At 49.5% G+C, this 24,418-nt stretch overlaps 2 protein-coding genes across 4 annotated transcripts in view; one reads left to right on the forward strand and one right to left on the reverse strand.

Moving 5' to 3' along the window:
- Positions 1 to 5,044: 5,044 nt before the first annotated feature.
- LOC132213209 (putative N-acetyltransferase 8B) lies at positions 5,045 to 7,064 on the forward strand. Its single transcript, XM_059659419.1, has 2 exons — positions 5,045 to 5,171; positions 5,775 to 7,064. The coding sequence occupies exon 2, from the start codon at positions 5,837 to 5,839 to the stop codon at positions 6,539 to 6,541; it is 705 nt and encodes a 234-aa protein (XP_059515402.1). The 5' UTR covers positions 5,045 to 5,171; positions 5,775 to 5,836; the 3' UTR covers positions 6,542 to 7,064.
- Positions 7,065 to 23,732: 16,668 nt separating this feature from the next.
- Positions 23,733 to 24,418, reverse strand: part of ALMS1 (ALMS1 centrosome and basal body associated protein) — a 160,971-nt gene continuing 160,285 nt past the window's right edge. For all 3 annotated transcript variants that reach the window (XM_059659421.1, XM_059659422.1, XM_059659420.1), the window contains one exon: positions 23,733 to 24,080. In XM_059659421.1, coding sequence (XP_059515404.1) covers positions 24,036 to 24,080 — 45 coding nt within the window. In that variant the 3' untranslated portion in view covers positions 23,733 to 24,035. The remainder of the gene's footprint in view (positions 24,081 to 24,418) is intronic.

Raw genomic sequence — 24,418 nt, forward strand, 5'->3', positions numbered from 1 at the left:
ACAGGAGGCAACAGATCGATGTTGCTTGCTCGCTCTCTCACACCCTCCCTCTCTCTCTAAAACAGCGGTTCTCAGCCTGTGGGTCGCGACCCCTTTGGCGGTCGAAAGACCCTTTCACAGGGGTCGCCTCAGACCATCCTGCGTATCAGATATTTACATTACGATTCATGACAGTAGCAACATTACAGTTATGAAGTAGCAACAAAAAGAATTTTATGGTTGGGTCACAACATGAGGAACTGTATTTAAAGGGCCAGAAGGTTGAGAAGCACTGATCTAAAATCAATAAACATCATCCGGTGAGGAAAATAAACAACAATTGGAAGCTCTCTTTCTGCTTGAGGCCTTCGCACATACTGTTCCCTCTTCTGGAACGCTCTCGTTCAACCTCTCCTCTACCCATCATCCTCTATGTCTGTTCAATTCCTACACTTTTCAGCGAGGGGCAGGGATAATGGGCTGAGGAGGCAACCCTTGAGGAAGCAGTTCGTCCTGCTGTCATGCTGGCAGATACAGCTGTTTATTCTTGCTAATCAAAGGGTGGTTCTCAGCCACAGTAGGACATTGCCTGGATGCTTGTGAAAAATAAGTGGAAAAAACAAGCGTGGTTGAAACCAAGATGGCGGCATAGGTAAACACCTGAAATTGCTGCTGCACACAGCAAATTCAAAACTACAACTAAAAGACAAAATGGACATCACCCAGAACCACCGGAAGGCTGGCCGAGTGGAAATTCTGCAACCAGAAGGAAAGAGAAAAGCACACTGAGACCCAGAGGAGGTACGGAAGTAAAGTGCAGAGGTACGGAGGCGCACGGGGGAAGGGCTGGCAATGGAGGACGTGGTTGTCTTTTTCAATCGGGAGGGAGACACAAGCTCCCGATGGCCCTGAACTCCAGTTCCGGGCGAGTCTCTGGGGACCCAGACTCATACAGGGAGAAACAGGACTGTCTGGCAGTGGGCGGAACTTGAGGGCGGCTTTCTCTCAGAGGTGCTTGTAGAGATTACCTGGACACTGAGACGCGGGGCCTCTTAGGGCAGGGCTGAGGATCAGCCATAGCTGTTTGCTCCATCCTGTTGATTCCCTGAGACCCCACCCCATCCAAGCTGTGGCAGAGGCTTTTGCATATGAATGGCCTGGCCTTTTGCAATCTAAAATTACCTAACTAACTGCAGCTGGGCCAGAGAGACCCACAACATCCAAAAGAAGGTCCAAGGCCCCACCCACAGCCACTTGCCTGCGGACTGAAGCGGCCCCAGGTTCAATTTCGGTCAGGGGCACATGCGCGGGTTGTGGGCTACGTTCCCAGTAGAGGGCGTGCAGGAGGCGGCCGATCGATGATTCTCTCTCATCATTGATGTTTCTATCTCTTTCCCTTCCCCTCTGAAATCAATAAAAATATTTTAAAAAAAGAAGTCCAGATTGGTAGTCACAAAATAGTCCCAGGACTGTAAGTACAGCATAGGGAATATAGTCAGTGACGCTATAAAATACAGTGTAGCTATGTCTGGTGCCGGGTGGGTACTGGAAATAGCAGGGGTGGGGGAGCATCAATTTGTAAAGTATGTGATTGTTTAACCACTATGCTGTATGCCTGAAACTAATACAAAATCATGAACGTGAACGTGAACTGTACCAGAACAATAAAATAACATAAAAAGACTCCATTGGCAGGGAGTGTGGATTTGATCTGGGGAAGATGGGCCAAGGAGTAAGCAGCCTGGGTGGCCTGGCCTCGGTCCCGCTGTTCGGCCACATCAGCCCCCTCGCCAGGGAGCAGGGAGCTTGGATCCAAGACGGAGCAGCGGCCCCTGGGAGGCCAGTGCCATGCTGCATTGAGAAGAAAACTGCCCAGGATTAATGCTAATGTGTGAGATTAACCAGTGGGCGCAAGAAGCTTCGTAACCACGCTTGTTTTTTTATTTTATTTTATTAATTAAATCTTTATTGTTCAGATTATTACAGTTGTTCCTCTTTTTCCCCCCATAGCTCCCCTCCACTACGTTCCCACCCCACCCTCTGCCCTTACCCCACTCCCCACACACACACACTGTCCTCATCCATAGGTGTACGATTTTTGTCCAGTCTCTTCCCGCACCCCCACACCCCTTTCCCCCGAGAATTGTCAGTCAGGGGGAACTGGATTGTCAGTGCACTCCCTTGCTCAGGGTAAAAACTCTCAAACAAGCTGCAGCTGGGTCAGGGGTTATAAACTGAGTGAGTGAGGCAGGGTCTTACGGAATCACCAGGGCGGAGCGAACAGAAATGGCTGCCAGTCAGCCCTGCGACCAGGGAGGTCCCAGCATAGGACCAATGATCCCTGCAAGCCGCCCCCGAGTTCCTGTCCTGATGCCAGACAATCCAGTTCCTCCTGGTATGTGAAGGTGTCTCCCAGAGCCTCGCCCGGCACTGGAGCTCAGAGGACGCCGAGCTTGTAAGTTCAGTTGGTGGTGCCGACCTTTTAAGAGGAACCGCTGGGTCTCTGGCAGCTTCTGTGCCTCTGCGCCCCAGTCCACACTGGTTTTTACAGCCCGTAGCTCTTTTCCCAGCTCTGGGACCCTGGGCTGGGGGCCTGGTGTGGGGGTGGGACCACTTGCTCCTCTGGGTCACACGTGGGTGCCGGCCCAGCCTCTTCCGAGCCACCGCACCTCCTCCCAGCCTCAGTGAGCTTTCCTCTTTACGTCTCTAGTTGTAGGACTTCCATTCAGCCAGCTTTCCAGCGGTTTTGGATGATGGTTGCTCTGTATTTTAGCTGTAATTTTGATGTGGTTGAGGGAGGCAGTGAGTACAGACACACCTACGCCGCCATCTTCTGAGCTCCTGTACCATGGCTTTTTATTTTAAATTCGTTACTGTTTAAAGTATTACATAAACCTCCTTCCCCCGCCTTGAACTCTCCCTCCATGGCTTGGTAAGAAGGGGTGCAAAGTCAGGCGGATGCATCTGTGTCTGAACTGGAGGAGGACGGACACTTGCATCCGGCTAGTGGCCTGTGGGTAACGAATTAAACTGCAGCTCAGATTGATGCACCAGATGTGATAGATAAGCAATGTACTGTGAGGTCGGAGACCACAACAGAAGATTATCAAGAGCGTTTAGGGGCAGAGGTTCTCAGCCTTGGCTGCACATTAGAATCACCTGGGAACCTTTTAAAAATCCTGATTTCTGGGCCTCGTCCTCCTGAAATTCTGTTTCTTTGTTTACTAATGTTGTGGCCCCACCCCATAACAAAGAAACAGAATTTCCTGAGGACGAGGCCCAGAAATCAGGATTATAAAAAGGTTCCCAGGTGATTCTAATGTGCAGCCAAGGCTGAGAACCCCTGGCTTAGGGGGTTTGCCAAGTGCTGTCAAGGGGGGAGGGGAATGGGAACTGGTGATTGACCGTGTGCCTGTTTCCCTTGGGGGCGATTAGCATGTTCTGAGACATAATGTAGGTGGTTGTACAACAGAATGAATGTGCTAAATGCCACGGGACATTTTAAATAATTTTATGCTGTTTTTTAAAAATCCGGTAAAAAAGGGTGAGTTAGATCAACGGTCGCCAACCTTTCGGACCTCACGGACCATCAGTGGTCCAAGGACCACCGGCTGGCTCCTTAATTCAAAAGGAGGATAGAAAAGTTTGGGGAGAGCAAAGATGATGAGAGGCTTTCACGGGAGAGGGGCTACTGGGCTGTGTCTGCCCTTAGCAAGGCGGGGGGTGCGGGGGGGGGGGAGGTGCCGTGTTTAAGCCCAAGCCCCTGACAGGGGAGGCCTTGAGGGCACTGTGCCTCGTCCTGCAGTGGAGCAGGAGCACCCACCTGGGGATCTGGGTGAGAGTCGGGGCCCATGGCCTGGGCTCTGGCAGAGGGAGGATGTTGGTGTGTGTATGTGTGTGCGTGTGTGTGCGTGTGTGTGTGCGCGCGCGCTGGGGGGAGCGCTTCTTCTGAACGCAGGCCCGTGGGATGCAGACAAAGGTGAGGCCGGGGACCCAGGGAAGGCAACGGACAGAGCTGGGCAGGGACCCCCTCGGGCAGGTGCAGGAGACTGACTTTTCCAGAAAGTAGAAGCAGGGAGGGCATGGTCCGTGGGAATTTTAGAGCTCAGTGACTGAACCCAGCAGGAAGAAAACCTGGAATGCTGACTCCAAATGTCCCTTCACCTGTCTTTAGCTAATAGTTTGTTTAATTTGATGGATGAGGTTTTATGTAACAGCAAGAGTCTCCCTTCTCCTCGGCTGTTGCTTGCGTTTGGCGGGCAGGCTGGCAGGGGGTGGGAACACGACAAGGTAACTAAAAGGAAGGAACAGACTGGTGACGTGTGCCAGATGAATGAATCCCAAAATAATAACAATGTCTGCGTTCTTACCGACTTTGGTCAGGTCTGTGGACAACAGAAAGATGAGTGAAACCGTTTGTCAGGGGACTTGCCCCTGCCGACGTGAGTGAATCAGTTGTAGGAAGTTAGCAGTTGCTTGTTAAGAAATAGCAATTTGACAGCAAGTCTTCAGGAGGGAAGGGGCACCGGGAGCATGTGGCTGGGAGCGGCCGGGAGTCTCTGTGGAGCCGAGGGCCCACACCGGTCCCGAGGGAAGAAGAGAGCCCGTCACACATTGGAATTTGGCCAGGTGTGGCCTGCCCTCTGGGGGGAGGGGCTCGAGGGGCTCGAAGGATGAAGACGCACCAGACAGAGCTGGCTTTCCTCACAGGGAGCCTCCCACTCCTGGGTGTAGAAAGCAGGTGTTCACATAACGACTTGTCCGTGAGCGTGCTCACCGCAGCAGCATCCACAGGAGCCCCGAGGGGAGCCACCCGTACGTCCACCAGCGGATGAGGGGATAAAACCCCCTCGCCCGGCCGTGTGGCTTGTGGGTGAGCGACGACCTGTAAACCAGGAGGAGGAGGTGTAGACAGACCCCAAATGGGAAGACCACTGAGATGTCCCAGACCCTTTCCCCGCTCCCAGATAATGACCCGTAATTACAAGAGTGAATGGAGAACAGGCTCGCTGCCGAGCTCCCTGACACGGGTTGATGATTAACATGGCCAGGAGCCAGCCAATGAGCGGCCTCCAGGGCCTGGTCCCAGAGCTAGAGCGAGCCCTGCACAGTCTTCCCAGAGGCCAGTCAGAGGCTGAGGGAAGAGGCCGGGCTGAGGCCACCCTGGACATTCGAGGCTTTTGTGGTGACAGGTGAGAGGATGTGGGTGGAAGGACGGGGCTCTGAGTGTGGCCTGCAGCTCCGGACCCTCCTCTGGCTCTCAAGGCAGGGCCAGGTTGGGTGTTGGGCTCTCGGGCAGGCTCAGCAGCCTCCACCTTGGCAATCGGGGGAAGGAGCCTTTGCGGAGACCTGTGCTTGGGGACACAGGCTTCCCTCAAAGTGCGGACCCTGGCAGAGGCACCAAGGGTGAGGGGCACATGCTCTGGCTGCTGCACGGTGGCACCAATGTAGCAAGGGGCTGAGAGGAGAGGCAGGAAGGGGGGAAGTGGTGGAGGGGAGGGTACATGTATCTGTTGTTTTATCAAATTCTCAGAACAACCTCAGAGGCAGGCTTTGATTTTACACTGTTGTACAGATGAAGAGGCTCAGAGAGGTTAGGCAACATGCCCAAGGTCACACAGCTAGAAAGGAATGGAGCCAGGTCAAATGCAAGTCTTTCTGACCCTGCACCTTCTCCCAGTGGCTGTGTCCTACTTCCTGGGGCAGCAGCAGAAAGACAAGCCCTTGACAGGGGCTCTGTGGTTCCCGGGAGGTGGGAGATGGGGGTCTCACTTGGCTTCCTCTCTCTTCCCTAGGGAAGGGTGCAGGGACGCCTAGCTCTCTCTGCTGGACTTCGAGGCTCAGACCCACCAGTCCCATGGCTCCTTGTCACATCCGCAAATACCAGGAGAGCGACCGCCCGTGGGTCCTGGACTTGTTCTCCAAGGGCGCAGCCGAGCACGCCCCCACCACCTTGCGCCACATCCTGAAGCTGCCACGAACTCTTGTGCTCTTGCTTGGGGGGCCCCTCGCCCTGTTTGTGGTCTCTGGGTCCTGGCTCCTGGCCCTCATGGCTGGCCTCACCCTCCTGGCTGCCCTGAGGTTCCTGGCCAAATACCCCTGGACCCAGTATGTGTCCAACTGTTTGCGCACAGACATGCGTGACATCAGCAAAACCTACTTGAGTGAGCCAGGCTCCTGCTTCTGGGTGGCTGAGTGTGAGGGGCGGGTGGTGGGCACGGTGGGAGCTCTGCCCGTGGGGGAGCCCACCCTGCGGAAGGAGCAGGTGGAGCTGCTTCACTTAAGCGTGGCCTGGGAGCACCGGGGCCAGGGGATAGCGAAAGCCCTGGTCAGGACCGTCCTGCGGTTTGCGCGGGACCAGGGCTGCCATGAGGTCGTCCTCAGCACCAGCATGCTGCAGTGCTCCGCCCTGGCCCTCTACCAGCGCCTCGGCTTCCGCAAGACCGGCCAGCACTTCTTCACCAAAAGCTGGGAGCTAATTGCTGTTCCTGCATTTGAATTAACCTACTGGCTCCCCTCTGCTCATGCGTCTCAGGCGCCAGGGCAGAGACAGGGCCTGTGATCTGTGTCCTTGTGGGTTAGTCAGGACAGGACAGGCTCTGCCGCAGTAACAAGCTCACCCGAGCCTCCTGTGATAGCACAGTAAAGCTTCTGTTTGTGAACATCTGAGCCCCACGGGATGGTGGTGGATCTGCTCCATTTAGTCTTTTTCAGACGCCACTGTTCCGTTTATCTACTGACACAGATAAAATCAATCACAAAAGAATAATAAACATTTCCTTAGCTGAATTCTGTGAGTCAGCAATGCCGATGGGGCTTGGCTGGGCAGCTCTTTGGTCTCGGCTTTGTCCACACGTCCTGGGTGGCTGGTTCCCGAGCCGTGGGGTTGGCTGAGTGACGGGGTGCCTGGGCTTTCCTAGGTTCCCGCAGGCTCGCTCAGGCATGGCTTCCAGGTGATTGAATGAGCCCAAGGGAAGCAGAAACAAGCAAATGCATTTTCAAGCCTCTGCAGGTGTCACACCTGCTAACATTCCAGGCTCAGCGGGAAGAAAGGGACCCACCTCTTTAGCGCTGCAGGGACTCCTGGCGAAGGGACTTGGAGAGGAGTGGGGTGAGTCCAGGTGAGGAGTTGGGGTGAGTCCAGTTGAGAAGTTGGGGTGAGTCCAGGTGAGAAGGTTGGGGTCAGGGAGGCTCTGCTGACGGGGAAGAAATCAGCCAGGGACAGAGTGTGGGATGTTGACCTCCAGGCTAGACCTGCCAGTCATGGGACCCTGGTCGCACTGGCTGGGACCAGTCACATGGCCCCACAGGTCTGAAGGGCGGCTGGGAAAGTGGTGTCCTGGAAGGGACGTGGGCCTGGCCAGTTCCTCAGATCTGCCACCCCTGGGACCCCGCCTTTGTCCCCGGATGCCCAGAGGCTCCAGATTCTCACAGGTGCCTTAGACTGAACTGCCTCATCTGGTGAGACCGTCTGATACATTGTGAGGTGGGCCCGGGCCCAGGGCGGGTGTGTGCAGCCCCCTGCACCCTTCCCAGCTGGCGCATCACCGGGACATCCTCCCGACAGGTATTTTGTTGCTCATGACTACGGGCCTCTCACACGTCTGTGCCCCCTCATGTGTTCCAGCTTCAATAGGTACCGGCAGGGACTGGGGTCCATCTCCGGGAGGGGGCAGGAAGAGGCAGGGACCTGCTCCCCTCAGCTCCCCTGGGCCCAGTCAGGTGGCCCCGCAGGAGGAGTTCCCGCGTGGGCACCACTGGTGGTGGAGGCCAGGGAGCTCACAGTGAAGCTGATGAACTGAAAGGCTCTTCAGGTAACAATTCAATGGCCTTACTGATTCCAGACAGACATGGTCCATGCCCTGCATGAGTTTCCAGACCCAAGGGAGCTGAGGAGGGACCAAGGAGGGGCAAGGGCAGATCCGTGGTCATGAGTGGAGGGATGAGGGTGTTACTGACAACATGGTAGGACATCGGAGGGGCACTTAACCCCCTCGTGGGTGAGGGCTTCCCAGAGCAGCCAGGGCTTCTGCTCCTGCACAAGAAAACCACGGACAAGCGTGTCCATCACCTGCTTGCACTGCCCATTGCACTGCCCAGCCACACTGCGCTGCTCTCGTTCTTTCAGTAAAAGGCGCTGTCCTTCTGCTTGCGGCCTTCGCACATTCTGTTCCCTCTGTCTGGAACCTTCTCCTTCAACCTCTCCTCCACCGACCTCTTTCTTCAGCTGAGTCGCAAGGGTAATTGTTGGAATGATCATCTCTGAGCAGGAAATTGTACATGGTGAATATACTAACTGCCACTGAACTGTACACTTTCAAATAATTTATGTGAAATTAGACTTTAAAAAGCAGAAGAGTTTAGATTGTTCTAAAACCACAAAGAACATACAAAAGGTTAAAAAGAGCAAAGATGATGAGAGGCTTTCACGGGAGAGGGGCTGCTGGGCTGCGTCTGCCCTTAGCAAGGCGGGGGGCGGGGGGGGGGGAGGTGCCGTGTTTCAGCCCAAGCCCCTGACAGGGGAGGCCTTGAGGGCACGGTGCCTCTTCCTGCCGTGGAGCAGGAGCACCCACCTGGGATCTGGGTGAGAGTCGGGGCCCGTGGCCTGGGCTCTGGCAGAGGGAGGATGTTGGTGTGTGTGTGTGTGTGTGTGTGTGTGTGTGTGTGTGTGTGTGTTGGGGGGAGCGCTTCTTCTGAACCAGGGCTGTGGGCAGTGGGTTCCGCAGGCCCGTGGGATGCAGACAAAGGTGAGGCCGGGGACCCAGGGAAGGGAACGTACAGAGCTGTGCAGGGACCCCCTCGGGCAGGTGTGGGAGACTGACTTTTGCAGAAAGTAAGAGAGAGGGCATGGTCCGTGGTAACTCTGAGGTCAGCGACTGAACCCAGCAGGAAGATGCTGAGGCCACACTTCCCCTCGCCCGTCTTTCGGTAATAAGTGATTTTTTCGATTTGAAGGTTGAGGTTTTATTCTGATCTTGGTATAAATCTTAGACATCAAGGTTTCCTTTTCTGTAACAGCATACAGGTGAACTAGACTTCCTTACTTTTTATCTGCGTTGCCTCCTGTGCACCGGCCTCCGCCAGGCACGCTCACAGGTCCCCCTGCCCGCCCGCCCCCTCCTCCTCTCTTCCTCCTTGTGTTTTATGGTGGTAGAATAGACATAACACTATCACTTTAACAGTTTAAACGTGTATAGTCACATGAACTACACTCAGTGCTGTCTCACCATCACCGCTATCCACAGCCAGGACTTTTCAGCCCCCGAAACAAAAACTGGACACATTGAACAGTCTCTCCCCATCCCTCCATCTTCCAGCCCCTGCAACCACCGCTCGCTTCCTGTCTCAGGATTCGTCTGTTCTAGGTCCTCTTCTAGGTGGCGCCAAACACTCCTGGTCCTCTTGTGTGTCTGTCTTATTTCCTTTAGCATCACGTCCTCAAGGTTCATCATGTCCTAGCACGTGTCAGGGTTTCAGTACCCTGTGAGGGGCCGGCAGGACGCTGTGGTGTGGATACAGCACGTGTCGCCCATTGGTTCATCTGACGAGGGACACTTGAGTTGTTTCCCCCTTTTGACAAAAGTTAGTTTTTTTTGTTTGTTTTTTAAAAATATATTTTATTGATTTCAGAGAGGAAAGGAGTGGGGGAGAGAGAAAGATCAATGATGAGAGAGAATCATTGATTGGCTGCCTCCTGCACGCCCCCCACTGGGGATTGAGCCTGCAACCCAGGCATGTGCCCTTGGCTGGAATCGAACCCGGGACCCCTCAGTCCGCAGGCCGATGCTCTATCCACTGAGCCAAACTAGCTAGGGCCAAAAGTTAGTTTTTAAACCATCTAGGAAAACAACAGCTAGGTTAAAATAAGGACAGGGTTAATTTTTAATTAGGAGTCATCATGCCACTGTGGGGGGTGTTCATGAATAACTGTTTTGGCATGGATTACAAACCTCACCGTTACCTTCTGGAAAAAGTCCACGTGGACATGCTCAGCTTCATACACTGAGGATCACAGTGTAGATTTTGTTAAAGATGAGCCTTATTATGAGAAGTTTATTTTAGGAACAGCTGTTCAGGAAGCACAGACTGTGGCCAGGTGGCTGACAGGTTTTCACCCTCGTAGCTGACAGGACAAAATGGTAGGACCTCTATTTTGAGCATCACAGGCACTTTAACAGGGGCAGTGCCTGTGGGCCAACCACCGAAAGCCAGGGTTAAAGGGCCATAGGGAGGAGCAGAACCTGAAGGCTGCTCTCTCCGGCCAACATCTCCCCTCGGGGAATCTTCACTCAGTGGCGTGAAGCAGCGACAGGGACAGGTTGGGTTAGGGATCTGTTGCCTGAAGAGCAGCCCAAGGAAGTAGGGAAGCACCCAGGGACAAAGGTGAAACCCCCCAGGGCTTGTGGGCCTAGGAAACAGGAGGCCAGAGCGCCTGCTGGGGTGCTGGGATGGAGCCCTGAGGCTCCCGGAAGCATGGGCTCAGGGGAACTGAGCTCGGCAGGAAGGCCCGCTCCAGCGGAGCCCTCGCCATGCCGCATTCTGAGACAGGCGGGTGGGACAGAGGGGTCTGTTGTCTGTTGGGTACAACATGGGGGTTCCCTTTCCTCCAACCACTGAAGACATGAGTGGCTTCTCCTTGGAAGCAGCAAGAGGCAGCTGGTGCCTTGATGATGTTTGTAACCTGGAGATCCTTGAACCTGAACCGGGTGGGGAGACAGACAGGAGGGTGAGCAGGACACAGCCTGCCAGGCACATCCTTCCCTTCTCTCCACCCGCTCTTCCAGGCAGCACGACCTTTCATGACCTTCATTTTCTCTCACATCTCACTCTTATTATTTTAATCCTCTCTGGAGGTTATGTTTTTTTAATTGACTTTTAGAGAGAAAGAGAGAGAGATTGATGGGAGAAACAGGTATCAATCTGCTGCCTCCCGTACACGCCCCAACAGGGGATGGAACCTACAGCCCAGGATGTGCCTGATGGAGAATGGAACCGGCCACCTTTGGTGCATAGGATGATGCTCCAGTCTACCCAGCTACCTGGCTGGGACATTGCATCACACACTTAAACTACCTCTTTTTCCCTTTTAAAGACTTAGTTAATTTTTTTAAAAAATATATTTTATTGATTTTTTACAGAGAGGAAGGGAGAGGGATAGAGAGTCAGAAACATTGATGAGAGAGAAACATCAATCAGCTGCCTCCTGCACATCTCCCACTGGGGATGTGCCTGCAACCCAGGTACATGCCCTTGACCCGAATCGAACCCCGGACCCTTCAGTCCGCAGGCCGACGCTCTATCCACTGAGCCAAACCGGTTTCGGCAAGACTTAGTTAATTTTGTCCTCACTATTGACAGATTGTAGTTTGTCTTTTGAATTGTTTTAGCCTAACCTACCTTCTCTTAGGCTTCCTGATCTAGTATTTTTATCTTTCCCTTTTTTTTTTAATTAAATCTTTATTGTTCAGATTATTACATTTGTTCCTCTTTTTTTTCCCCCCATAACTCCCCTCCTCCCAGTTCCGGCCCCACCCTCCGCCCTCACTCCCCACCCACTGTCCTCATCCATAGGTGCACGATTTTTGTCCAGTCTCTTCCCACATCTCCCACACCCCTTTCCCCCCCAAGAATAGTCAGTCCATTCCCTTTCTATGTCCCTGATTCTATTATAATCAACAGTTCATTCTGTTCATCAGATTATTTATTCACTTGATTCTTAGATTCACTTGTTGATAGATGCATATTTGTTGTTCATAATTTGTATCTTTACCTTTTTCTTCCTCTTCCTCTTCTTAAAGGATACCTTTCAGCATTTCATATAATCCTGCTTTGGTGGTGATGAACTCCTTTAGCTTTTCCTTATCTGGGAAGCTCTTTATCTGACCTTCAATTATGAATGATAGCTTTGCTGGATAAAGTAATCTTGGTTGTAGGTTCTTGCTATTCATCACTTTGAATATTTCTTGCCACTCCCTTCTGGCCTGCAAAGTTTCTGTTGAGAAATCAGCTGACAGTCGTATGGGTATTCCCTTGTAGGTAACTGAGTTACTTTCTCTTACTGTTTTTAAGATTCTCTCTTTATCTTTTGCTCTTGGCATTTTAATTATGATGTGTCTTGGTGTGGTCCTCTTTGGATTCCTTTTGTTTGGGGTTCTCCGCGCTTCTTGGACCTGTAAGTCCATTTCTTTCACCAGGTGGGGGAAGTTTTCTGTCATTATTTCTTCAAATAGGTTTTCAATATCTTGCTCTCTCTCATCTTCTGGCACCCCTATAATTCTGATGTTGGTATGCTTGAAGCTGTCCCAGAGGCTCCTTACACTATCCTCGCATTTTTGGATTCTTTTTTCATTTTGCTTTTCCGGTTGGATGTTTTTTGCTTCCTCGCATTTCAAATCATTGACTTGATTCTTGCGCTCCTCTGGTCTGCTGTCGGGCGTCTGTATAATATTCGTTATTTCAGTCCGTGTATGCTTAATTTCTCGTTGGTTCCCCAATATAAGATCGAGGGTCTTATTAGTTTTCGTGTAGATCTCATTAAGTTTATCGGCAGCTTCTAAACAGTTCTTGAGAGACCTTAAAAGTGTGGTTCTGAACTCTATATCTTCCATTGACAATTTTGTCCTGTTTCTTTGTCTCCGCATTTTGTTATGCTTCCTTGGTGCACCCCCTAGTGGTCTTTGTTCGCAGTCTTATAGTTAAATCTTGATTGTTGTAGCTAATTCCAGGGAGGGTTTGACCTCCAGGCCAAGTGGCTATGAGAATCAGCTGTGTCAGCAGTGAGAGAACTTCTGTCCTCTAGGGAGGTGCTAATCTAGCCTTTGCCTGAGGCTATCTGGCAAATGCCTCTGTGCAGGGCTTGGGCGGGGCGGGTCGCACAGGATCAACAGGGTGGGCCGGAGAGAGCAGTTATGGCGGCTCTCAGTCCTGTCCCAAGGGGCTCTGCCTGAGTCCCAGCACCCGCTGCAAAGCTCGGAGAGAAAGCTGCACTCGCTCTGACCGAAGCCAGACAGTCCCGCTTCTCCCGTTTGAGTCTGGGTCCCTAAAGACTCACCTGTATCTGGAGCTCAGAGTCTGCGACTCCCTCCCGATTGAAAACGCCAACCGCGCCCTCCGCCGCCAGCCCGCTCTGCGCACTCCGCACCTCAGAATTTGACTTCAGCACTGCGCCTCCTCTGAGTGTCCGTAAGCGTTTCTCTTTCCTCCTAGTTGTAGGACTTCCACTCAGCCAGCGTCCTGTGGTTCTGGGTGATGTCCCTTCCGTTTTTTGGTTTCACTTTTGAAGTAGTTGTTCAAAGCAGCAAACTCCGGCGTTAACCTATGCCGCCATCTTGGTTCTCCCGATTTCACCTCCTCTTTCCCTTTTTTTGTTGTTGTTTTATCTTCCCTTTTTAAAAAGTTTAATTCATAAACTCTTAGTTTCATTATATATTTAAAAATTATTTTGTTACTTAAAAAATCATGCACTAAATTTTTTTTTTTAGCTGAGAAATTCTTTTATATTAGTTTTAGGTGTACAGCACAGTGGACATTATATAATTTACAGAGTGAGCCCCCTGATATTTCCAGTGCCCACCTGGCACCATACATGGTTATTACAATATTATTGACTATACTAGAGGCCCGGTGCACAAAAATTTGTGCACTTGGGGGGGGGTCCCTAAGCCCGGCCTGTGCCCTCTCGCAGTCTGGGACCCCTCGGGAGATAACGACCTGCTGGCTTAGGCCTGCTCCCGGGTGACAGAGGGCAGGCCCAATCCCTAGGTGCAGCCCCTGGTCGGGCTCAGAGCAGGGCCGATTGGGGAGTTGGGGCGCGTTCCCCTGTCATGCACAGAGCAGGGCAGATTGGGAGGTTGCGATGCCACCCTCAGTCACAGTCAGAGTAGGGCCAATAGGGGAGTTGGCACACCGCCCCCTGTCACACTCAAGGCAGAGTAGATGAGGAGGTTGTGGCGCCACCCCGTCACACACAGAGCAGGGCCAATCAGGGGGTTGGGGCGCTGCCCCCTGTCACGCACAGAGCAGGGCCCATCAGGGGGTTGGGGAGCTACCCCCTGTCACGCACAGAGCAGGGCCCATCAGGGGGTTGGGGAGCTACCCCCTGTCACGCACAGAGCAGGGCCCATCAGGGGGTTGGGGAGCTACCCCCTGTCACGCACAGAGCAGGGCCCATCAGGGGGTTGGGGAGCTCCCCCCTGTCACTCACAGAGTAGGGCCGATAGGGGAGTTGGCACACCGCCCCCTGTCACACACAGAGCAGGGCGAACCAGGGCGTTGGGGCGCTGCCTTCTATCACCCACAGAGCAGGGCTGATCAGGGGGTCGGGGCGCCTTCCCCTGTCATGAACAGAGCAGGGCAGATAGGGAGGTTGTGGCCCCACCCCCTGTCACACACAGAGCCGCAGGGCGATCAGGGGGTTTGGGCGCTGCCCCCTGTCACGCTGATCCCAGTGCCAGGAGGCCATGCGGCTCCGCTGATCCCAGAGCTGGGAGGCATATTACCCTTTTACTATATAGAATAGAGGCCTGGTGCATGGGTGGGGGCTGGCTGGTTTGCCCTGAAGGGTGTCCTGGATCAGGGTGGGGGTCCCTACTGGGGTGCCTGGCCAGTCTGGGTGAGGGGCTGAGGGCTGTTTTCAGGCTGGGACTGAAGCTCCCAACTGCTCCTTTTTTTCTTTCTTTTTTTTTATTCTGGGCCAGCTTTAGCTCTGAGGCTCCAGCTCTTAGGCCTCCGCTCCTGAAAGCAGGTATCTGGTTTGTTTCGGTTCTCGAAACTGTATCAACTCCAGCTCTGAGATCCCAGCCGGCTGAAAGCTGGTTTCTGGGGTTTTGTTTAGTGTCTGTATTTATTACAATGTTTGAAACTGCAGGCTCAGAGGCCTGCAGCGGCAGGCGGGGAACGTTGGAGTCCTCCGTCACTGAAGCAAGCAAGCCTCATGTTAGTTTCAAGCTGCCTGGCGGCCAGCCGCCATCTTGGCTGACAGTTAATTTGCATATTGCCCTGATTAGCCAATGGGAAGGGTAGCGGTTGTACGCCAATTACCATGTTTCTCTTTTATTAGTGTAGATTCCCCACCCTATACTTTACATCCCTGTGACTATTTTGTAACTACCAATTTGTACTTTTTTTGAGGATATCTTTTCCATTGATTTTTAGTTTTTTAGAGAGAGTGGGAGGGAGGGAAGGAGAGAGCAGGGAGTGGGGGGAGGGGAAAGAGAGAGAGGGAACAAGAGAGAAAGAGAGGGGGGAAAACATTAAGGTGAGAGAGATACATCAATTGGTTGCCTCCCTCATGCGCCTGAGACCTGGGCTGGGATGGAACCTGCAAACCGAGGTATGTGCCCTTGGCTGGGTATTGAACCCAGGAACCTTTGGTATGTGGGCCAATGCTCTAACCACTGAGCACACTGACTAGGGCACCAATTTGTACTTCTTTTTAAAAAAATATTTTTATTGATTTCAGAGAGGAAGGGAGAGGGAGAGAGAGAAACATCAATGATGAGAGAGAATCACTGATCGGCTTCTTCCTGAATGCCCCTCTGGGGACCCAGTCTGCAACCTGGACATGTGCCCTGACCAGGAATTGAACCGTGACTTCCTGGTTCATGGATCAACATTCAAACCACACCAGCCGGGAAATTTATCATATTTTTACAAGCCAGTTCTCTTCTTCTTTGAAGTTGCCTGCCTATGTATTTTGAGCCCATCTTCCTATAGATTGAGCCTTTTTTTAAAAAATGGACTTGCCCGGCCAGTGTGGCAGACTTGGCTGCACATCGTCCCCTGCCTCCAAAGGGTGCTGGTTTGATTCCCAGGCAGGGCATATGCTCGTGTTACAGGCTCAATCGCAGGTAATGGGCATGCAGAAGGCATCTGATCAGTGTTTCTTTCTCCCTTCCTCTCTGTAAAAATCAATAAACGAGCCCTAGCTGGTTTGGCTCAGTGGATAGAGCATCAGCCCTCGGACCAGGTTTGATTCCGGTCAAGGGCGCGTTACCTCAGTTGCAGACTCATCCCCAGTCCCAGGTCAGACACATGCGGGAGGCAACCAATGGATGTGTCTCCCTCACATTGATGTTTCTGTCTCCCCTTCCCTTCCACTCTTTAAAAATCAATGGGAAAATATCATTAGGTGAGGATTTAAAAAAATCAATAAACTATTCTTTAAAAACATAAACTTAAAAAAATAGACTCACAGGAGTTCTTTATATATTTTGGCTACAAATACATTGTTGGTGACATATGCTGCAATTATCTTCTCCCATTTGTGCCTTATATTTTCAGTCTTTATGATGTCCTTTGGTAAACAAAATTTTTACATTTTATCAATTGAATTTATCAATCTATTTTTTTTAAATCCTCACTTGAGGATATTTTTTCCATTGATGATGTTTAGAGAATGGAAGGGAGGCAAGAGAGAGACATCGATTGGTTGCCTCCCAATTGGGGCTGGGGATCAAACCTGCAACTGAGGTATGTGCCCTTGACCAGGAATCAAATGTAAGACCCTGCCCTAACCGGTTTGGCTCAGTGGATAGAGAGTCAGCCTTCGGACTCACGGGTCCCAGGTTCGATTCTGGTCAGGGGCATGTACCTTGGTTGTGGGCACATAACAGAGGGGAGTGTGCAGGAGGCAGCTGATCGATGTTTCTCTCTCATTGATGTTTCTGGCTCTCTATCCCTCTCCCTTCCTTTCTGTGGAAAGTCAGTAAAATATATTAAAAAAAAAAAATCTAAGACCCTTCGGTCTGCAGGCTGATGCTCTAACCACTGAGCAAACAGCCAGAGCTACCGATCTTTTGTTTATGCTTTGTACTTTTTCGTGTGCCTTAAAAGTTTTAAAAAATTTAAATTCTTTATTGTTGAAAGTATTACATATGTCTCTTTTTTCCCCCATTGACCTCTCCCCAGCACATGCCCCCACCCCCTAGTGTCTGTGACCATTGGTTATGCTCTTATGCCTGCATACAGGTCCTTTGATTGATCCCTTAACTCCCCTCCCCCCGCCAACTACCCTATTAGGATGGGCAGTCTGTTCCATGCTTCTGGCTCTATTTTTATTCATGAGTTTATGTTGTTCATTATATTCCACAAATGAGTGAAATCATGTGATATTTATCTTTCTCTGATCCGCTTATGTCGCTTAGCATAATGCTCTCCATGCTGTTGCAAATGGTAAGAATTCCTCCTTTAAAAAAAAAAAAATTCTTCTTTTTTACAGCAGTGTAGTATTCCATTGTGTAGATGTACCAGTTTTTTAATCCACTCATCTGCTAATGGGCACTTAGGCTGTTTCCAAATCTTAGCTATTGTAAATTGTGCTGCTATGAACATAGGGGTGCATATATCCTTTCTGATTGGTGTTTCTGGTTTCTTGGGATATATTCCTAGAAGTGGGATCACTGGGTCAAATGGGAGTTCCATTTTTAACTTATTGAGGAAACTCCATACTGTTTTCCACAGTGGCTGCACCAGTCTGCATTCCCACCAGCAGTGCAAGAGGGTTCCTTTTTCTCCGCATCCTCGCCAGCACTTGTCGTTTGTTGATTTGTTGATGATAGCCATTCTGCCAGGTGTGAGATGGTACCTCATTGTTGTTTTGATTTGCATTTCTCAGATGATTTGTGACTTTGAGCATGTTTTCATGTCTCTTGGCCTTCTGTATATCCTCTTTCGAAAAGTGTCTATTTAGGTCCTTTGCCCATTTAAGAAAATATATATTTTTATTGATTTCAGAGAGGAAGGGAGAGGGGGAGAGATAGAAACATCAATGATGAGAATCATTGATCGGCTGCCTCCTGGATGCCCCCTACTGGGGATCGAGCCCTTAACCAGGACGTGTGCCCAAATGGAATTGAACCTGGGACCCTTCAGTCAGCAGGCTGACACTCCAAACTAGCTAAGGCTGCCCATTTTTTATTAGATTATCTTCCTTTTGTTAAGTTGTATAAGTTTCCTGTAAATTTTGGAGAGTAAATGCTTATTGGAGATAACATTGGCAAATATGTTCTCCCATGCAGTGGGCTTTCTTGTTTTGTTGATGGTTTCTTTTGCTGTGCAGAAGCTTTTTATTTTGATGCAGTCCCATTTGTTTATTTTCTCCTTAGTTTCCATTGTCCTAGGAGCTGCATCGGTAAAGATATTGCTATGACATATGCCTGATATATTGCTGCTTATGGATTCTTCTAAGATTTTTATGGTGTCCCATCTTCTGTTTAAGTCCTTTATCCATTTTGAGTTTATTTTTGTGTATGGTGTGTGTTGGTGGTCTAGTTTCATTTTCTTTGCATATATTTGTACAATTTTCCCAACACCATTTATTGAAGAGACTGTCTTGACTCCATTGTATGTTCTTGCCTCTTTTGTCAAATATTAATTGAGCATAATGGCTTGGGTCAATTTCTGGGTTCTCTGTTCTGTTCCATTGATCTATATGTCTGTTCTTGTGCCAGTACTGGGCTGTTTTGAGAACAGTGGCTTTGTAATATAGCTTGATATCTAGTATTGTGATCCCTCCCTCCAACTTTGTTCTTTCTCAGGACTGCTACAGTTATTCGGGGTCTTTTTTATCCCAGATGAATTTTTGGAGAGTTTGTTCTAGGTCTGTGAAATATGCCATTGGTATTTTAATGGGGATTGCATTGAATCTATAGACTTCTTTGGGTAATATGGACATTTGAATGATGTTGATTCTACTGACCCATGAACATGGTATGTTCTTCCATCTGTTTATGTCTTCCTCTATCTTTTTCAATGTCCTGTAGTTTTCTGAATGCAGGTCTTTTCCCTCCTTAGTTTATTCCTAGGTATCTTAATTTTGTTGCAATGGTAAATGGGATTTTTTTTTTAGTTTTTCTGAGTTCATTATTGGTGTATAAAAAAGCCATAGGTATCTGGGTGTTACTTTTGTATCCTGCTACATTGTCGAATTCATTTATTGTCTAGTAGTTTTTTTTTTTTTTAAGTTTTAAGTTCTTAGAGATACTCTCCTATATTTATTTCTAATGTTCTGTTTTGCCTTTCACACTAAAGTCTTTAATTTTTTAAAGTTATATATATATATATATATATATATATATATATATATATATATATATATATATATATATATATTTTCAGAGTTCTATGGATTTGTGGTGGGAAAGAGCAGCCCTTACACTTCCCCTTATGCACTCACTTCCACCTCTTTAATGGGCTCGTGTGGCTCCTTCTTGATTGTCTGGTTTTGCCACCTCCTTCTTGATTGTCTGGTTTTGCCATCAGGAGGTTGATGCTGTGTCTCCACCACGCATATGCACCCTTCCTGTTCCCCAGCTTCTCAAAGTGGTTTGTCACCGTTTGGGGTACATCAATATTCTGTGTTTAAGCTAAGCTACATGGCAAAACATTAGTTATCTTCTCTTACAGATGTTTGTTTTGTCTCCTTTTTCTTGGAACTTTTAATGATCTCTTACTTTATTTTTCTATTTATTTAACACTTATTCAACTCCAAACTCTATCAGATGTTTCTATATATCATAACACTCAGGTGCTTCATGTAACCAACCAATTAGATGTCCCTGAAGTCTTTCCACAGCCTCTGCCTCCAATCTGGACTGACCACACTGTGCCAGTCGACAAATCCATACTGAGTTAACCTGTGACCAGTGTGCGAAGCCCTAGCAAAGAAAGCGACCAAGAGAGCTTACTATCTCATGGTAGATCCAGGAAACGTTTTTGTTACTATTTTCTGGGGTCTGGAATTGATGCCTGTTTTTCGTTAAGATGGCACCAGGTGTGTGTCTCCTGAGAGGGCTGCTACAAGTCACCTCCCTGGCCAAGTCGACAGTGGCAACTATATGAACATCTTCCCACTTTTCCTCAGTTAGCCCCTATCTCGTGAAATGAAGTCAGAGTAGGCAGTTTTTTTAGGCAGCCCCATTTGCTCCATGGTTAGTTGAGGTTCTGGACTTAGATTCTGACATCAGGCTGTCTTGTGTGGGGAGCAATGGTGAGGTTGGATGAACACTGTGCTGAGAATGGGTCAGGGATTCTAGAAATGTGTGAATCTGGCCATGCCTCTTTGAGGACATGCTGGACCCAAACCTTGGGCAGAAGTCTAGAAAGCTGGGATGACCTCTGAAGGGCTCTGTTTTCTCTAAGTCAGTGATGGTGAACCTTCTGAGCTCGGCGTGCCAGCATTTTGAAAAACCCTAACTTAACTCTGGTGCCGTGTCACATAAATTTTTTGATATTTGCAATCATAGTAAGACAAAGACATATTTTTGATATTTATTTTATATATTTAAATGCCATTTAACAAAGAAAAATCAACCAAAAAAATGAGTTTGCGTGTCACCTCTGACACGCATGTCATAGGTTCGCCATCACTGCTCTAAGTCCAGAACAGAGCCTCAGATTTTACCTGTGCAACAAGACCACCCAGAGTAATGGTACCTGCAACAGAGGAAATGGAGAGAACAAGGAGGAAAAAAAGGAAAGGAAGATAATTTACTCCAAAGTCTAAGGGAAGCTGTGAGATGACCCAAGAGTGCCCCCTAAAGGCCAATAGTTAGTTTTGCTATTATTCAGCCTAGACCTCCACCCAACCAGAATTCATGAGTGTTTAGTGAGAAATTGGGACAGGACTATAAGCAAGGGTTCACAGCCAGTCAAAATAAAACTAACATTATAAGTTAAAATCATCCAGCTCCAAAACAGGTAAAGATGAAGACATCAACCATTCAGCTTGGTCTAGCTTTCTTTTTTTAAAAAAATCTATTTTTATTGGTTTCAGAGAAGAAGGGAGAGAGATAGAAACATCAATGAGAATCATTGATGGCTGCCTCCTGCTAGATCCCCAGCTGGGAATTGAATCATGATCTCCTAGGTCAGTGGTTGGCAAACTGTGGCTCGTGAGCCACAGGCGGCTCTTTGGCCCCTTGAGTGTGGCTCCTCCACAAAATACTGACTTCTGCGCATGGGCCACAAAGTTTCAATCACACTGTACGTGCGCTCCCGCATGTGGTATTTTGTGGAAGAGCCACACTCAAGGGGCCAAAGAGCCGCATGTGGCTCGCGAGCTGCAGCTTGCTGACCACAGTCCTAGGTCCACACTCAACCAGTAAGCCACCACGGCCGGGGCTGGCCTAGCTTTCTAACTACTGGCCAACACAATCATTTGGGACACAAAATGCTTTGTGATTTATAGTGAAAACACTGTGCCTTCCCCATACACTCCCTCAGCCCACAGAGCATGTGCTGACGGTCACTGGAGGCCTTTGTCTGGGGGGTGTGGGCAGAAACAGAAGCTGCCCTCAGGGAAGAGGAGTGGCCAAGGAGGCTGGAGCCTAACCTCCCAGGAAAAAGCGGGCAGTGAATTCTCAGATTAGGTGAGAACTAGATCTAGGACAAAGAAATTAGAGTGAATCCCCAAGGTCAGAACCAGGTGCCAGGGCCTGGGCTTTTTCATCTGTGCAAGAACAAAACATAGAACAAGATCCTGGTGGAGATGGAGAGTGGGGCAGAGCAGCCTCATGGCCACAGGAGTGACAGCAGAGGTGGTGACTTTGCGGCTTCTGCCAGGTGCTCAGTGGAGTCGATGTGGGCGGAGTGGGGAAACTGTCCTGAGCTCTGGGGGCAGAAGAGATTTTGATGCCAATACTTAGATCCAGCAAGCAGCAGACTCGGCCATGGAAAACGGCATGGTGAGAGCCCTCAGCACCCCTCCCCCAGGCTGTGCTTTGATCTGCTCCCTCACTCTGCACCTGGGGCTGGGGAAATACCATTCTAGTGCGAAAGCAAGTCTATCTACTGTTTAAATAAATCTTCCCCAGGGCACCCCCAAGGTGTATTCTGGCTGGGCTCGGAGGAGGAGGGGCTGCCCGCTGCCACCTGTGGCTTCCCAGGCCCTGAACCTAGTCAATGCTCTGGGAAGGTGCCTGGTGGACACTGCCAGGTGTGGAGAATCACACTCATTGCTCCTAAGAGGACTCCATCCTGCCTGTGTCCTTGCACACCCAAGTTTCCAGACAATGATCACTTTCCGTCTGAATTCTAATAACTTCCCACATGTAAACAGCCACAGCATGACAACCAAAAGGGGCATCACATATTAATGCTCTCATTTTACAGATAAACTGGCCCAACGTGGTTACCCTGCACAGCACGACAGGGAAGAGCGAGGTAGTTCCCCCACACGCACCGTCAAAGGCTTCTTCACAGCCTCCTTGTAGGTTAGGCAGGTAGTTTAGGTGGCACCACCTGAAAGCCCTGAGCAGTGCTTGGTGGCAGGGCCTGCTCTTTGCCACAGCCTCTCAGGAAACAACTGGCCCCTACAGCCCTGATGGAGCTTCGCAGAACTTAGAATAAGGCTGCTGAGCATCTTCCCTGCTCAACTTTGGGCCTTAGCTTTAATTCCAGGTCACAAGATTAAGTGCTTTATGTGCATTATCATATATATATATACCGAGTGGCCAGATTATTATGACCACCTGACGTTTGTAGGCACATTAGCCGTACACTGCATCGTATGGGATATGGAAGCCGAAGGCCTGTTTGAACGCCTTTGCTGTCTGTAGTTACCAAGATAAAACGTCTCCAATTCGCACAGGAACACAAGAATTGGACAGTCGAGCATTGGAAAAAAGTCATGTGATCTGATGAATCACGTTTCCACTTGCATCATGCAGATGGCAGAATGAGAATTTGGCGGAAACAGCATGAAAGCATGCACCCCACATGCATGAGTACAACCCTTCAAGCTGGTGGGGGCAGTGTTATGGTTTGGGGCATGTTTTCCTGGCATGATTTGGGCGCTTTAATTCGTGTGCAACAACATCTGAATAGCACAACATACCTAAGTATCGTTGCTGATCAAGTTCATCCTATCATGTTGATGGCGTATCCCAATAGAGATGGCTTCTTCCAACAAGACAGTGCGCCACGCCACGGTGCTCGTATTGTGCAGGAGTGGTTTCAAGAACATGTGGGAGACATTACCTTCTTAGGTGGCCCCCACAATCACCAGATCTCAATCCAATTGAGCATTTGTGGGACGAAGTTAAAAGAGCCATCAGGCAGCTGGTTCCACAACCATCAAATCTCACAGAACTGGACAGTGCTATTCATCAGGCACGGTGTCAGATTCCTCACATCACCTTTCAACATCTCGTGGAGTCAATGCCAAGAATCACCGCAGTATTGAAGGCAAAAGGTGGCCCAATGAAGTACTGATGGGGTGGTCATAATAATATGGCCACTCAGTGTGTGTGTGTGTGTGTGTGTGTGTGTGTGTGTATAATTTTTTTTTTCATTATCACATATATTAACTCCTGCTTTTCAGAAGTGGTTTTCCAGATTATAAGCACTGGTTCCATGTGAGACGATAAATGCTCTGAGGCTTTAATCCTGCAAACAAGGGGGCAGGTGGAGGAAAATTCACCAAGATAGTGGCCTTTCTTCCCGGCCTATAGCTCCCAGGGCAGCTGCGATGAGACTAAGGGGAGTTCTAGACCTGAGATGCCTATGTCTGCTGGAGTCTCTGGGTCTGCCCGGAGGGTACAGACACCCTCTCCACAAAGCCCATGACAGGGCTCTTGGCCTGTCCCCTGTGTTTCCAAAAAAAGGGCCACATTTCAGCCTCACAGCCCATTTCCCTTGACTGACCATTTTAGATTGCGGCTCCCCATGCACTTCAGGGGAGACACGGCACAGCTCCAGATGGGAAAGAAATGACCCTCTATGGCTTGTTTTACGCAGAGTCAATAAGAATATAAAAAAAAAGAAGTTATTTATTTCCTAAAAGTATAAAAACACAAACAAAAAGGGACTCTTATCTAGAATAAGAAATAATAACGTTATAACAAACACTCCTGTGGGCAAGGCCACTGTAAAGAAAGTATTGCTCCCAAAACATTAATAATCTTACCACTGTGCCCCGGACTCCTTAGAAGGTTACTACTTCTAAATTACACATGGACAAAGAGTTTGTTTTATTGAACCAGACTCAAAAAGTAAGGGTTACGCTTCTTCAGGTTGATAAAATAAAATTCCACGGCTCTGAAGAAAATAATCTTATGTCAGTCCCAGGGAACTTTTCTCCCCAAGAGTTGATTGGTCACTTTCTGTGGAAGAAAAGACAGGCAGGAAAGAAGTTAGCAACCCTTGTGACCAGGCAGACAGGCACTCCTTCCCGCGGACATGGCACTGAACACCAGTGGGTTCTGCCCAAACCTTGTTCACCTTCCCCAGCCAGAAACTATGGTAACTATATGAAAAATACTTCCTGCATTGTTTAGGAAAGATGATCTATAATCAATATCTATTATTTCTGTATCAATGCAGATACTCTATAATCCTGATAGACTAATCCTTCCATCAGTTCGCAAACACACAAGCACAGTGAGAGCCTGAGCAGGCCCAGCCCGGACTCTGGATGTGCTCCAGAGGCATTTTCCACCCC

This window comes from Myotis daubentonii, chromosome 12 (assembly GCF_963259705.1).
Source record: "Myotis daubentonii chromosome 12, mMyoDau2.1, whole genome shotgun sequence".
In the NCBI taxonomy this organism is placed as follows: Eukaryota; Metazoa; Chordata; class Mammalia; order Chiroptera; family Vespertilionidae; genus Myotis; species Myotis daubentonii.

Coding starts and splice junctions, on each gene's coding strand:
- LOC132213209 (XM_059659419.1), top strand. CDS start 5,837: ATGGCTCCTTGTCACATCCGCAAATACCAGGAGAGCGACCGCCCGTGG.